This window comes from Dysidea avara, chromosome 6 (assembly GCF_963678975.1).
Source record: "Dysidea avara chromosome 6, odDysAvar1.4, whole genome shotgun sequence".
Lineage (NCBI taxonomy): Eukaryota > Metazoa > Porifera > Demospongiae > Dictyoceratida > Dysideidae > Dysidea > Dysidea avara.
Genome location: NC_089277.1, coordinates 37,991,209 through 38,004,202, shown reverse-complemented (window position 1 = coordinate 38,004,202; position 12,994 = coordinate 37,991,209). Strand labels below are relative to the sequence as shown.

General features: G+C 35.8%; 1 protein-coding gene across 1 annotated transcript in view; it reads right to left on the bottom strand.

Moving 5' to 3' along the window:
- Nucleotides 1–3,959: 3,959 nt before the first annotated feature.
- The window catches only part of LOC136257996 (uncharacterized), a 48,427-nt gene continuing 39,392 nt past the window's right edge, over nt 3,960–12,994 (bottom strand). Inside the window, exons 11-20 of the mRNA XM_066051296.1 lie at nt 12,657–12,758; nt 12,517–12,605; nt 12,403–12,459; nt 12,201–12,349; nt 12,008–12,143; nt 11,824–11,958; nt 7,093–7,248; nt 6,897–7,043; nt 6,673–6,848; nt 3,960–4,300 (exon numbers count right to left, since the gene is read on the bottom strand). Of these exons, the coding sequence (XP_065907368.1) occupies nt 4,147–4,300; nt 6,673–6,848; nt 6,897–7,043; nt 7,093–7,248; nt 11,824–11,958; nt 12,008–12,143; nt 12,201–12,349; nt 12,403–12,459; nt 12,517–12,605; nt 12,657–12,758 (1,301 nt within the window). The 3' untranslated portion in view covers nt 3,960–4,146. The remainder of the gene's footprint in view (nt 4,301–6,672; nt 6,849–6,896; nt 7,044–7,092; nt 7,249–11,823; nt 11,959–12,007; nt 12,144–12,200; nt 12,350–12,402; nt 12,460–12,516; nt 12,606–12,656; nt 12,759–12,994) is intronic.

Here is a 12,994-nt window from a genome sequence, read left to right as displayed (position 1 = left end):
TTGCTCAACACTATGGAAACCATACCTATTAAAAGATATTAGACAACTACAACAGCTTCAGCGTCACACAACAAAGTACATATTGAATGACTATATCGGCAACTGTAAATGTGACCGGGCCTGCAAAAATAGGGCATGTGGACATGATATTTTCCTATATTTTCAAACTTCCATCACTCATAACTTTTTATACCATTATGCTATTGCAATGCAATTTTCAGCTTTAGGTAAGCATTTAATATGCAAGTTACAGAATGCAGATATTCTGTCCCAGTACTGAGATATAACCTGGGGTGTAGTTTGTGCCCACATTCCATGTTTTCGCAGGCCCAGTCACAAATTTCGACTACTTGTGCTCAAAATTTCGCCTTTAAAGTATGTTTTGGACACCTGTGACATAATGTTTTTTTATCAAAAGCCTAAAAGTCCTACCAATACATTTAATATCACTGACTATGTTAAATTTACTTCAGAAAACACATGATCAGGTTCTACCTATAAACTACAACATGTAAGAAGTACCAATGTTTCCAGCCACGACTTCTTTTTCAGCAGACTCAATCACACATGGAATATTTTGCCAATAATAAATTACAATCTTAATCTACCCACAGTGGAACCTCTCTTATCCGGGCGGTCTGGTACATACTACTGTCCGTATCTCAGAAATGTCCGTAACTAAGAATAACATGCTATTATGCTAAAATGACTGACTTAAATACAAGTAATGTTATTGCTATCAGTTAGTGGTATGCAGTTTAGTGAGCAGAGGCCAGAGGGGGAAGTCACTACAGAGCATTCATAGTCACTCCCCTGGGCTGTAAAAATTCATTATCACCTCTAGCAACCAAGTGGTAGTTATTATTAGTAGAATAAACAAGTCACCAAACAGGTAAACAGCAACCTTTAGGCTCCCTCCTTGTGCTTTCATCCAAAACCAAACTCCATTATGCCAATTTATGGTCAATAAACTACAAGCCACATGACCAATTGGGCTGTCTGGACAATTAAGGTGCCCGGATAATAGAGGTCCGGATAAGGGAGGTTCCACTGTACTATCAAGTATAAACTTATAAACCTTCTTTGGAATTATTTTGAACAGAATTTTGATGTTGACAAGACAATGCACTTTTTTTTTGTTTGTCCCTGTATGTCCCCCAACCCCCCAACTGTGATCACCTGTAACCCTTGCTTTAATGAGTTTTATATAATATAAGTAACTGCAACTAATCTTCATAAGTACTCTATAACTACTTACTCCTGGCCACTGGCACTGGATGTCAGTAGACCTTCAGCATACACTAGATTTTAACAACTACTAGTGATTATACTGTACATATCTTGTTGTATGTATGCTGTAAAGCAAATAATAAATAAATAAATAAAATTATGTAAGTTGGACTATAATTATGGCCAGACTTCAGAAAATCAATCTTAATGTCATGTGTGAAATACAGTGTACATAGAAATCCACACTTTAATTTGTCACCACTAAAGCCCTTATGAACCTGTTAAAGTATTTCACAGAATTAATTTGTTGTTACTGACTAATGATTCTAATCACTGTAAAGCTGACTGGAAGTATGGAATGCCTTATTTTTTGATCATAAATATTAATTTTGATGTTTTAAAATATGACATTAAGGCTAATTTTCCAAAATCCAGTCACAATTATATAGTGTATGCACTGCAGAATGATGTTATTGAAATAGAAAATTGCTGTCAAACTGCAGTAGTTGCAATGTGATGCCCAGGGAATAATGGTAGCCAGTGTTTGCCTCAAATTGTAAAATTACATTAAGGTATTCCTAGGCTACAATTATGAACAATCAGTTGAAAGACCACCTCTCCCTATCAGACATTTTTAGTTTGACTTACTAGTTTCTATAAAGTATGTAACTAGCAATTTATGTCATTTGATCAAAATTAACAATTAACACTTTCAAGAGAGAGCTAGCATTTAGACTATTTCTACCATCTCAATCAATAACACTTATGACTGCTCTATTACAGTATATACTTTTAATATTAAAATGCATCACTGCTCTATTAAAGTGAGTCATTCTGGGGACCACTTTCTGTACACCTATACGTAGACTTGTCATGACTTGTGGGGGATAGTTTGAGTTTCTCCTCTTCTCAATGTTTAGCCTGTGATAGCAGCTAGAGAAAAACTTGTTTCATGACTTTGAAATTATATTACAGTATTTTGTTACTGCTGTATTGCTTTATAACATAGTATACTAAAACTAGCAAAACTTTAACCAGCAAAACTTTAACCAGCAACTACTGTCTCTCATGTAATGCCAGATACTATAAAAGTAACAGCTATGATATATAGTTACGATATAGTCACTGGCTATATTGTACTGACCTCGGAATACATACAGCTATTATGTAGCTATATAAATATCAGCTGAGCACTACAATTATTATGTGGTTGAACAGGTGTAACACATGCACCTCTCCATAAAAAAAACATGACAGGCTGTAATCACACTAACACTTATAGCATTACTGATTATACTGATACATGTAAGATATGTGTAAGATATGTGGAAGAGGTACCTTAATTATTATTATCATCAATAATTTTAATAAGCTGTGTATCCCTCAGTAAGTTTTGATGCATATTATTTTTAACAGCCACTAACCATATAGCTTTTATATGCAAGGTAAAATATTCAAATGTTCAGTGTCCAGCTGTCATTCTCAATAGCATGAAGCATACATTGGTTTGTTCATGCTAAATAACTGCCAATATAAAAATAATAAGGTACACTGTAACATCAATGTGTACCTGATGTAAACTGGGGAAGCAAATTCCCAACTATTCTTGTCTTGCGAGGTCACTGTGAAACTCTTTGAGTTCTGCAGCCTATCTCATTGAGACCTGGATGGTCCTCCTGCGGGTTACCAGTCCTTCCCCAGGAGGATTTTCCAACACTAGACTTGAATACATTACCTGAGTGGTGCACAAGCATCCCAATGTTGACTCACTGGGCAACAATAGCTGTGTTTCGCCTGTCTGCAGGATGTATGAATGTAAGTACAGTATGTATGTATACATATCACGCATTATTTAACATAGGCAATAGTTGTAAGGGATTTGCTTGATATGTATGCCTAAAGCCTGAAGGCGAAGCCCGCGGGCTCTGAGTATACATATCAAGCAAGTCCCAAGCTACATATCAAGCAAATTCCAACTTCCCAAGTTACATATCAAGCAAATCCCAAGTGCCTATGTTACAGCTACTGTAATACCTCTTAGCCTGCACCAGATAAGTAATCATCCATGCCAATAATATGAATGTAACCTTCTGGTTTCTTTTATACAAGTACACAAACGAATTAGGAATTTTTAACTAGAGTAAGAACCATAGCACATCTATAAAAAGTACTGAAACAGGCTGGAGTAGTGCAACACATTAAGTCACTGTAAAACAATAAGAAATTTTACATCTGCATTTTCAGTATAATATCTTGAGCACAGTAAGAATATAACAGTCCTAAGGATATCACAGAAAAGTTGAGGTGGGTGAATTTCTGGGAATTTGTATGTGTTTTAATGTTACAACATTGTTAAAAGACTAATTTATATACACTAAAGGCCTAAAAGGATAAGCTTAGTGGTTTACTTGTGTTATCTGTAATGTGGGTGTGGTCTATTTGGCTATGTTCTAAAACACTTGTGAATGTGCTACAAGACTTGTTCTCACCTTTAACTAGCATTTCCCACCTTGTAGAATGGCAAGGATACTGAAACACCTTCATCTGAGTGCTTCTAGATTCCAATTCTAGTTATTGAGCATTAATTTAATCCCATAATCGCTAAGCCAACAGGGTGGTATTACTACCTGATCCACATCAATACTTTGCGTTGCATGCTTTGATCAAAGCAGCTTGCTCTTTGGAAGTGCAACCACTTTCCCGGATACATTTCAATGTACACCGGTGTACATTTAGTTGTATCCCTATCAAGAGGTATACATGGCAAATGTATCCTCTGGAATTCCTTTAATCTGAGGTGTGAAAGTGGTAGCTGCATTCTTAACTATATTTCTGTATACTTGATGTGTATATAAAATGAACATACTATATTGGTACATTTACACCACATAATAAACAATGACAAAGGTTAAATTCCTATATTAATTCCTTGCTTTTGGGATGATATAATTGTAATGTCATTTCTTTGTTTGAATTAAAACTAATTTCATATGAATTTCCAATCGGATTGCCAACTATATGTGTTGGAGTAGAACGTCTTCTTTTTGTATAGTGCAATGACATCCTTCTCCTACAAATTATTGATAACAGCAAATGAAATGTGCAATATAATTTTGTATGGCAACAGCATGTATAGTTATCACTGAGCTGTAGTGGCTACATGTAGCACTGCTTATTACACGGACAACAGATAGACACTTCACAATGTGTTATACATAAATACTGGATATTTCATTGTCATAACATAAATCACTCTTGTATAAAATAATTGATCACCGAATCTATAGTATCATTGCTAACAATTTAGAAGATACCTCTTGACTAAAGCATAAAGTAATTCAAGAAATTCTGATCTGGTTGTAAGTGCATGTTTCTCAACTTCAGAGCAATACTTTAACAATGTCAGTTTATGGAGCTTTCCATAGACAACATCAAATGAAAAGGTGTACTTTATTTTCCATAAAGTAGAGTTGAGGTGTGAGCTGTACCCGGTAGCCCACCAACTGTACTCGAAACTTTAAAGCTTAATATAGTCGGTTATGACAGTAATAATATTATAGAATTGTGCATGGGCTACATCAAAGAAGAAAGTGTACTTTAAATTTCATAAAGTACACTCTCAGCCGGCCAACAGTGCTTCATTGACCACAAAGAGTGCTTTATTGCACTGCAAAGAGTGCTTTATTGAATGAATAAAGCACTCTTTAATAAAGCACTCTTTGTGGGCAATAAAGCACAGTTGACCACATGTTCTAGTGCAGGCTAATAGCCTACTAATCACCCAAGCTGGTGAAGACTGATAGCCTCGCCACGCTGAGTGATCAATCACCCCAGCCAATGCAAGTTCTACCACTGGATTGCTTTTATAGACATACTTAAATGCTTCGATGATGGGTGGGGGAAAGAAACGTTGCTGTTACATTTGTTAATGTAAACAGACAAGTCCTGGAGATATCACGGAAATATTTCACCATGTGACTCACAATAGAATTGATTGTGGGTTGCAAGCAAAACCTGCCAAAATACGCATTGAATGTCTACCATGCCAAACTATGGTGAAATACAAGTGAGTTACTTTGTTAAACCAGTTTGTGTACATTCGGGCTGCTAATAGTTCGTGCAACATGTGTTAATTACGAGTCCTAGTATATGGTAAAGCTACATGACTAGAAAGTTCCATAAATCATTTAAAGCATAGCCTTGCTCGTGCTATATGGAAATAAGACACTAGGTGCTTAGCCTTGATGCTAATAAAGCACTCAGCTTCGCCTCATGCTTTATTAGTATCTCAGCCACGCGCCTTGTGCTTTATTTTTCATATAGCACTCGCGGCTATGCTTTAACATAATTATACTTAAAGTGCAGGCACCAGTGGTTTATTGTTAACAACCCTAAATAAACCTGGGCACTGCCCAGTAAAATAACTGTATTTTGTAACAGAAAATTACTGAGCCTTTGGATTGCTACACTAATCATTTTGTACACTATGATGAAGATGAAACACTATCACCACACTCACCTGGACTACGTAAACATAAACATTTATGGCACACAATTTTCAGTCAATAAAGCTGAAGCTTTTGTTTTGCACAATTTTTAGTGTTACAGACTGCACGGTTAATAAGCATAAAGCATTTTGTAAGCAGTGCAAAACATCCTTTCTACAGATGTAAGACACCTTTTACCTCTTATGGTAAGAGGTTAGTGATTCGATTCCCACAGGAGGCAAATATTTTTTGTGTTTTAGTGTAGTTTTAGAAACATATTTTTTCATGAAGCACTTGACTGCAATAGTTTTGATTAGGGTATTTGAGAATCATATTGATCATTTTTCATGGTTTTCAGCCCCATTCCAAAAAGCATAATTTCAGTAAGATATCATTGTATACTGAGTGGATCATTAACCCCCCCATACTACTCCCCCTCATTCCACCAAATGTGGGTTTTATGAAAACATTTGAACTACTATGTGAATTTTCGATCACAATTGAATTAAACAGATTATTAAATAATGGAGGATTTTATAAAACAGAGATGGGGCTTCAGAATTATATCTACCATAATTATACAATAACACAAAAAAATTGGATACTTTTCACATAAACTACAGAATGTTTCAGGAGAAGGCACTAAATGTGAAACTTTGTCAGGCTTCAAATATACATCTACTGTATGTGTAAGTATGATGCACATGGAAGAGCAGTGAGGAGTTAGGGTTATTATAGTACATTAACAGCCTTATAGTGGAGTGGCCACTAGAAGCTCTGCCTTGTGTAAAACATACTTGAGCACTGCTCTTTATAGTTAGACAATGTAATTGACAGCAATTGTAAACATTTTTTCTTTGAAAGAAGTAGTTACTGAAAGTTGTATATACACACACTGTTTATCGCTAATGGTATGGATATGTGTGGTCTGATTATACACTCACAAACAACTAACGTGTCATGACGTATTCCTTTAACTTTAGTGAAGATTTCTTTAGCAACAAATCCAAACAATAGTACTATTGGTAAAAAATATAATGGGATCAAGACTGCAGCATGTTCACTGATCTGGTCCACATTACCACACTGGTCAATACTAAAGGAATGATCACTATCAAACACTGCAGTTGTCTGTAACAAACTGGATCATAGACTAGTTAATACTTGTATAGTCATTACCTTGAAATGATCAGTTGATGTGATCATTACCATAAGCAAAATATCTCCCAATAAAACAACCTCTAATATATTAGACCACAATCTTTGGTATGGTTGAATATACATGTATATTGCCACACTAATCATCACCAGTAACATTACTGGAATCTACACGCAACTAATAAAATACAGTGATGTTAACAATAATGTACCATACCAAGTTTGCAGGAAATGCTGTGATCATAATTATGAACAGTAATCTTCTTATTAATTCAGTTGGTGCCCACCAGTTATACTTATCAATGAAAGGCTCTTGTAGCAGTTTCTCAAAAGAGATGGTCCATAGTTGTAATCTTAAACAACCTTTGATCACCTACAGAACACGGCAGGTGATGTCTTTTACCAAAAATATAAAAAATAATACATGCATATACACAGCAAAATCACTAACTGTAAAGGTAACTACTTTGGCTCAAAATATCATATACAACAAGTATTAAGAATAGCGATCAGAAATGACCTTTGTGAAGCTACTTTGTGAAGCTACTTTGTGGCATTAACTGAATTGGTATGTCCCAAGGGCATCGCCTACTGTGATGTCATATCTAATTCGTTGTAAATATGCACCAATATAGCTGAGTGATAATATTGATAATTTATAGTGCAACATACAGTGTATTTGTGACCTAATTTGGGAAAACCGTCAATCTGTGCACATCAATATCATAACTCAGTGGTTTGTAATCTGATTCTTCTGTACTACTGCAAGGACTTTCTACGAAGATTATTCCAGCTATACACCGATTTTCAGCTCATTGCTCTAAGCGGTTTGCCTAGTAGGCGTGAAAACTAATACTTTTTTTATTCATAAAAATCGATCGCGTAATTGTGACACAGGTTGGGTTTTGTGTCATATCTCCATGGTCTTTATCTCGATTCTTTTCAAACCACCAAAAGGCACTCCTACGATGGTTACTCCATCTACATAGCAATTTTCAACTCATTCCATGAAGCGGTTTACCCTGTAGGCGTGACAACAAATCGATCCAATGATGCTGTGATCCTAAAATCAGCTTAAAAGTCCTGCTAGTTTTTCTAAACGAGGTGATTATTTATTGCTGTGTGTAGCAAAATTATCAAAAATTCTTCGATAATCGCTGCTTATTCCCAAGCTCAAAGAGCTATCTGGTCCATTTTCATACAGTACAGAGGGACAACTATGACTTACCACTATACCAAGTTTCGTTTGCAAACAATCAGCCCTATGGACTATTTTGTAAGAGCTAGTCTCATTGAAGCTGTATAAATATTTGTGTAAATACACCTAAATTTGAAATACCCATAACTTGACAACGAAAGGTACTATGACTCTCAAAATCGAGTATGAGGTGGGCGATAGATGCAAGTTTAACGTGGTGGTGTTTAAAATTCGAAATCAACTTCGAAAGTGCTGTATCAGGCATGATAAAAAGTGTCCGGAGTTAAGAGCATGCATGAAATTTACACATAGTTGAATTTTGGAGCGCAGCTCCTCGATGGATGGAGATATTTTGATGAAACCTGCAGGACTGATGCACCATAGGATAGGCTTTTTCACCATATTTTAAGGATTGAGTAATTCGCTTGCATGGCGGAGATAGAGCACCGAAAGCAAAAACTGTCCGGAGTTAGGCGCACTTACCTTACTAAGTTAAGCCAACTAACTTTGCTATTGGAACGGTAAGTAAGTTATATTAAGTTAAGTACTTAGGACTGTAATTTACTAACCTATTTCAGCATAGCAGTAGTAGTTTCGCCATTCTGTGGTCTGTTTAAAGGCTTGTAAAATAAAAAGCAAAGCTCTGTGTTGCTCAATATAACGAGTCAAAGCATATCGTTTCTTTAAACTGGCTGGGCATCCAAGTCATTGGCAAACCGCTTTCCCATGATATTGCCCGGGTAATATCCCAAGCAGTGTCTTTGAACACCCATGCTAAAGTGGTATATAATGCTTTATATACTGTAAATTTAGGCTTGTGCGATTGTGTCAGGTTTTCGTAGATCTGGTTATCTATAGTGGTATATTGGTGACATTGCACAGTAAGCTTGGATAACATTGATAAACTGTTTAATCGCCAATGGCTTGGATGTAAATTGTGGCCAAAGTATGTTATTCTAAGCACTTAACTAAAAGGTGTTGTGTAACATACAGTATGATAGTACTGCATATTAGAGATCATGGAGGTTTCGGTTTTTGTGGCCAAAAATATCACCCTTACACCAGCTTCAAAATACCATACTGGTGCCTTAGCAGCATTGGCTAGGTACAATCAAGCCCAAAAGTGCCTTCAGTATGACCCTAAGTGCTTCCAATAAATTGCTACAATTTTTTTTCAATAATTCAATAGAATTTTCTACTGATTGACTAACTGCCTTTCTGATGGTTTCAGACAAGCGTATCTTGATAAAGGCTAAGGCTATGGGCTTGTGTTCAACGTTGCTTCATCCTGAGATGTGCCTTTTGGTACACCGCAGTACGTAAAATGTATGTATCATGGACTTACCTTTGTCCTCCTTTGTGTCCCATTTCTTTTTGCTGACAGCCAAAGGGGTCAATTTGCACTAGCAATGGAAATTTTCTGTGGTGACTGGAATGATTGCAGATGCACTTCTCCCACTGTTCTTCATTTGTAGTGCTGTGAAATGGGCTGAATGTAGGTGAAAATAAAACATAATAGTCACTTATTCACTTTCGAGTCAGTTATAATAGTTGGGGCACATGAATCATCTGTATTTTTCATGAGACTGAATTGATTGCAAAGGCACTTCTCCTGATTGCTCTTCATTTGTAATGGGCTGAGCATAGCTGAAAGTGAAGCGTTATGGCCACTTCACTTTTAAGTTAGTAATTCATAAAATATTTGGAGCATACGTTCAGTCAAAAGCATTGCCTCCGGCACCATCCTTTCTTTTGATGCAGTTTGCACGGTTCACCAGTCATAATAATGTTACAGAAAAGTAAACCAACAAGTGGAAGGAAAAATTAAGAACTTCAAGTAGATCATAGAAAAAAGTAGGAAAACAAGGGAGGTCACCTACAACTGCAGATATACTAGTGGATATTTAATCCCTAATTCAGTGTACCTACCATGACTGAATTAGGGATTGCAGGTGTAGGGCAACCTCCCTAGTTTCCCTACATTTTTCTAAGATCCCTAATTTAACTTAGTTTCTTCTTATACTTGTATGTATGCAGCTATATCTCACTATTTTTCACAGCAGTATGGGTAGATTATTACAGCACATTTTTGAAATGTCACCATTAAGTTTTTGTCATCATAAAGTTAAATGGCTTAATGATGTAAACAATTGACAATGACTGCATGTGTGCAAGAAGATGGCTGTGTTATTAGGGTACATATAGGCATACTTATGGAAAATTTGTTTTTATTGATCATAATTTCAGCCAGGGAAGGAGATATCCAATTCCAAGCAACAGGTACAGTAACAAGGCAATGCAATAAATGAGTTGTATCAGAAGCTTAATAATTTTTTTGATAATTATCACTTATTTGTAATAGTTTCTTGTTATTTTATACTCATAGCTGTTGGCTACTACTTGATATCTTGTTCCTTCATGACTGAAATATGACTGATCAAAACAAGTCCCCAAATATTATGACAAGATTTCTGTTTGTAACGTTATTGTGGATAAGGTCCACACTGAAGTAGTGTATCTTTTAGTTTTTCGTCAGAATGAACATCCAATTGTGAGAAGCTTTGTATTGTCAGGTTGGGGGTGCACTTTCCATGCCAGGCCAATTGATCTAATAGAGTTACTAGTGTTCTGGATTACACTGGACACTGATGCAGATGTAGTGGCAATCTCTTTTAAAGTGTACTCCACCTTAGTACTTTCATTTTGCGTTTCACTTCTACTGTAGCTACACTGTGTTTCTAATTTGACTTAATGAATTTTTGTCAAATGTGACCGGATTTGCGAAAAGGGGTGATGGTGAAATTTCAGGTTAATACATTGCTTAAACACTAAGTTATGGTCTTCCAAGTTTACAGAATTGGATGTGTGTGGAAGACCCCTTTTCGCAAATCCGGTCACAAATGATAAAAATATGTTGCATCAAAATTTAAAACATCAGACAATAATTTCAACATTGTGGATTTACGGTACCGCACCATAAAAACTTCCTTTATTATAAGGAGGTGGTAACGGTTAATTCTACAATGTATTGTGTCTCCATAGTGCTGATACGCTTAATGGAAAGCTGCAATCTACTAACTTTCCTGCAACTTTAAGTACTTTTTTTCTGAAAAGCTACAGGCAGTATGAAAGATCCTAGGCTTGTAGAAAACCAGTAAATTTCTTTGCAATACACTTTATTAAATTCAGTCATTTATCAGTTGTCTTTATTGATGGATAGGGTTTTTAAAGAACTATAGATACTTTAATTTAAGATTTAAGCAACAAAAAATAGAGCAGTGATGTATTATTATACCACTACTACACAGGGGTGGCAAAAGATTGATATTGCACTAAACAATAATACTAAAATTTTGTGATGGCTTAGTCACAATGCAAGCTATCTATATTTACACTGTACATGGATGCATTTATGACAGCAGATGATAGCACATATCTACAAGTGGAATGGCTAGGTTTGATTTCTCACTATATTATTATGTGGACTAGTTAACTGACATGTGATTACTTATATCCTTACATGAAATTTTAAGAACTTTTTCATAAAAAATAAAATGAATATTGGTATCACAATGATGGCTAGTTGCACTCTAGTATCACCAGGGCTTGTATTATTAGTTATTACAGCTGGATCACATGGCTGCATTGTTTTTAGTCAGGCTACTCTGGATTAGATCTTACTTAGTGGTAATTTGATAACTGAACATACAGTAAGATATACACAGCTAATATGGTAACACATTCATTCACTTTAACTTTCCCAAGTACAACTACCACCAGAGCTATTATCAGTAGTGTACACACTATCAGTACTAATATGGCAAATGTTGCTAGACCAGCATGACCTCCTGAGAAGCACTCCACTGTACCATCTACAAACCATCTCTACATGAGAAGTGATGAAAAGAAAAGCACAAATGCTACAAGATCTTACCATAGATCTGTGTCCATCACTATCCCTTAATATGGGACAGTTCAGTATAGACACTGAAGTGTTCACTACATCAGTGAACAACAATAATATCAGTAGCCACACTCCACTCCATGATATAGAAACATTATGATACTTTCTATAGTAATGGAACATGTTCTTATTTTACACATCACACACATGAACACATATGTACCTGCTGAGGGCCCAGATAATGCAATAGATGATAGAGAACAACAGAATTGGAATATATCGGAGACTATAGGATACTAGTGCAGTCATTCCAGGATAGATACAAAAGTCATAAGGGAAGTAGAGACTGGCAGCACTACTAATGTAGTGGAGCTATAGGAAATATAGCAGTACAAATATTACCCATTAACTAGCTAGTGACTTACATATGGTTGAACAGCACTGAATGTGACTGGAAAGTATTGTGCAATATATGGAGTGATCTGTGGTGTATATTAATAGAAAATTATGTACACTGCATGGATAATAGTTTAATTTACCTGTTCATAGAACAATATTGGATATAGCCAACTGAAAATAGTTACAGATAATAGTAGGATTATTGTAATTACAATGATATCCACAACAACTACAAAAATAATAACACAATCGATACAGTAATGGTAACAAGTGGACTAACCTAAACCAAAGATGAGAGCAATACTACCATGACCACAGGATACACACTTGTTAAGTAGAACACTAACTCCTTTGTCACCACGACACTTGCCACACAGGTAACCTTCAAGATTGTTATGAACTAAACAATTGTACAGTACAGTAGTATTGTATATTAAGGATCATAGAGGTTTGGATTTTTCCGGCTGAAAACATTCCCCTAAAACCAGCTTCACAATACCATTCTGGCACCTTGGCAGGTATAACCAAGCCCAAAAGTGCCTTCAGTATAACCTTAAATGCTTCCAATAGATTGTTATATTGTTTTTAAATTATGGAATTTTCTGATGCCTGCCTCCC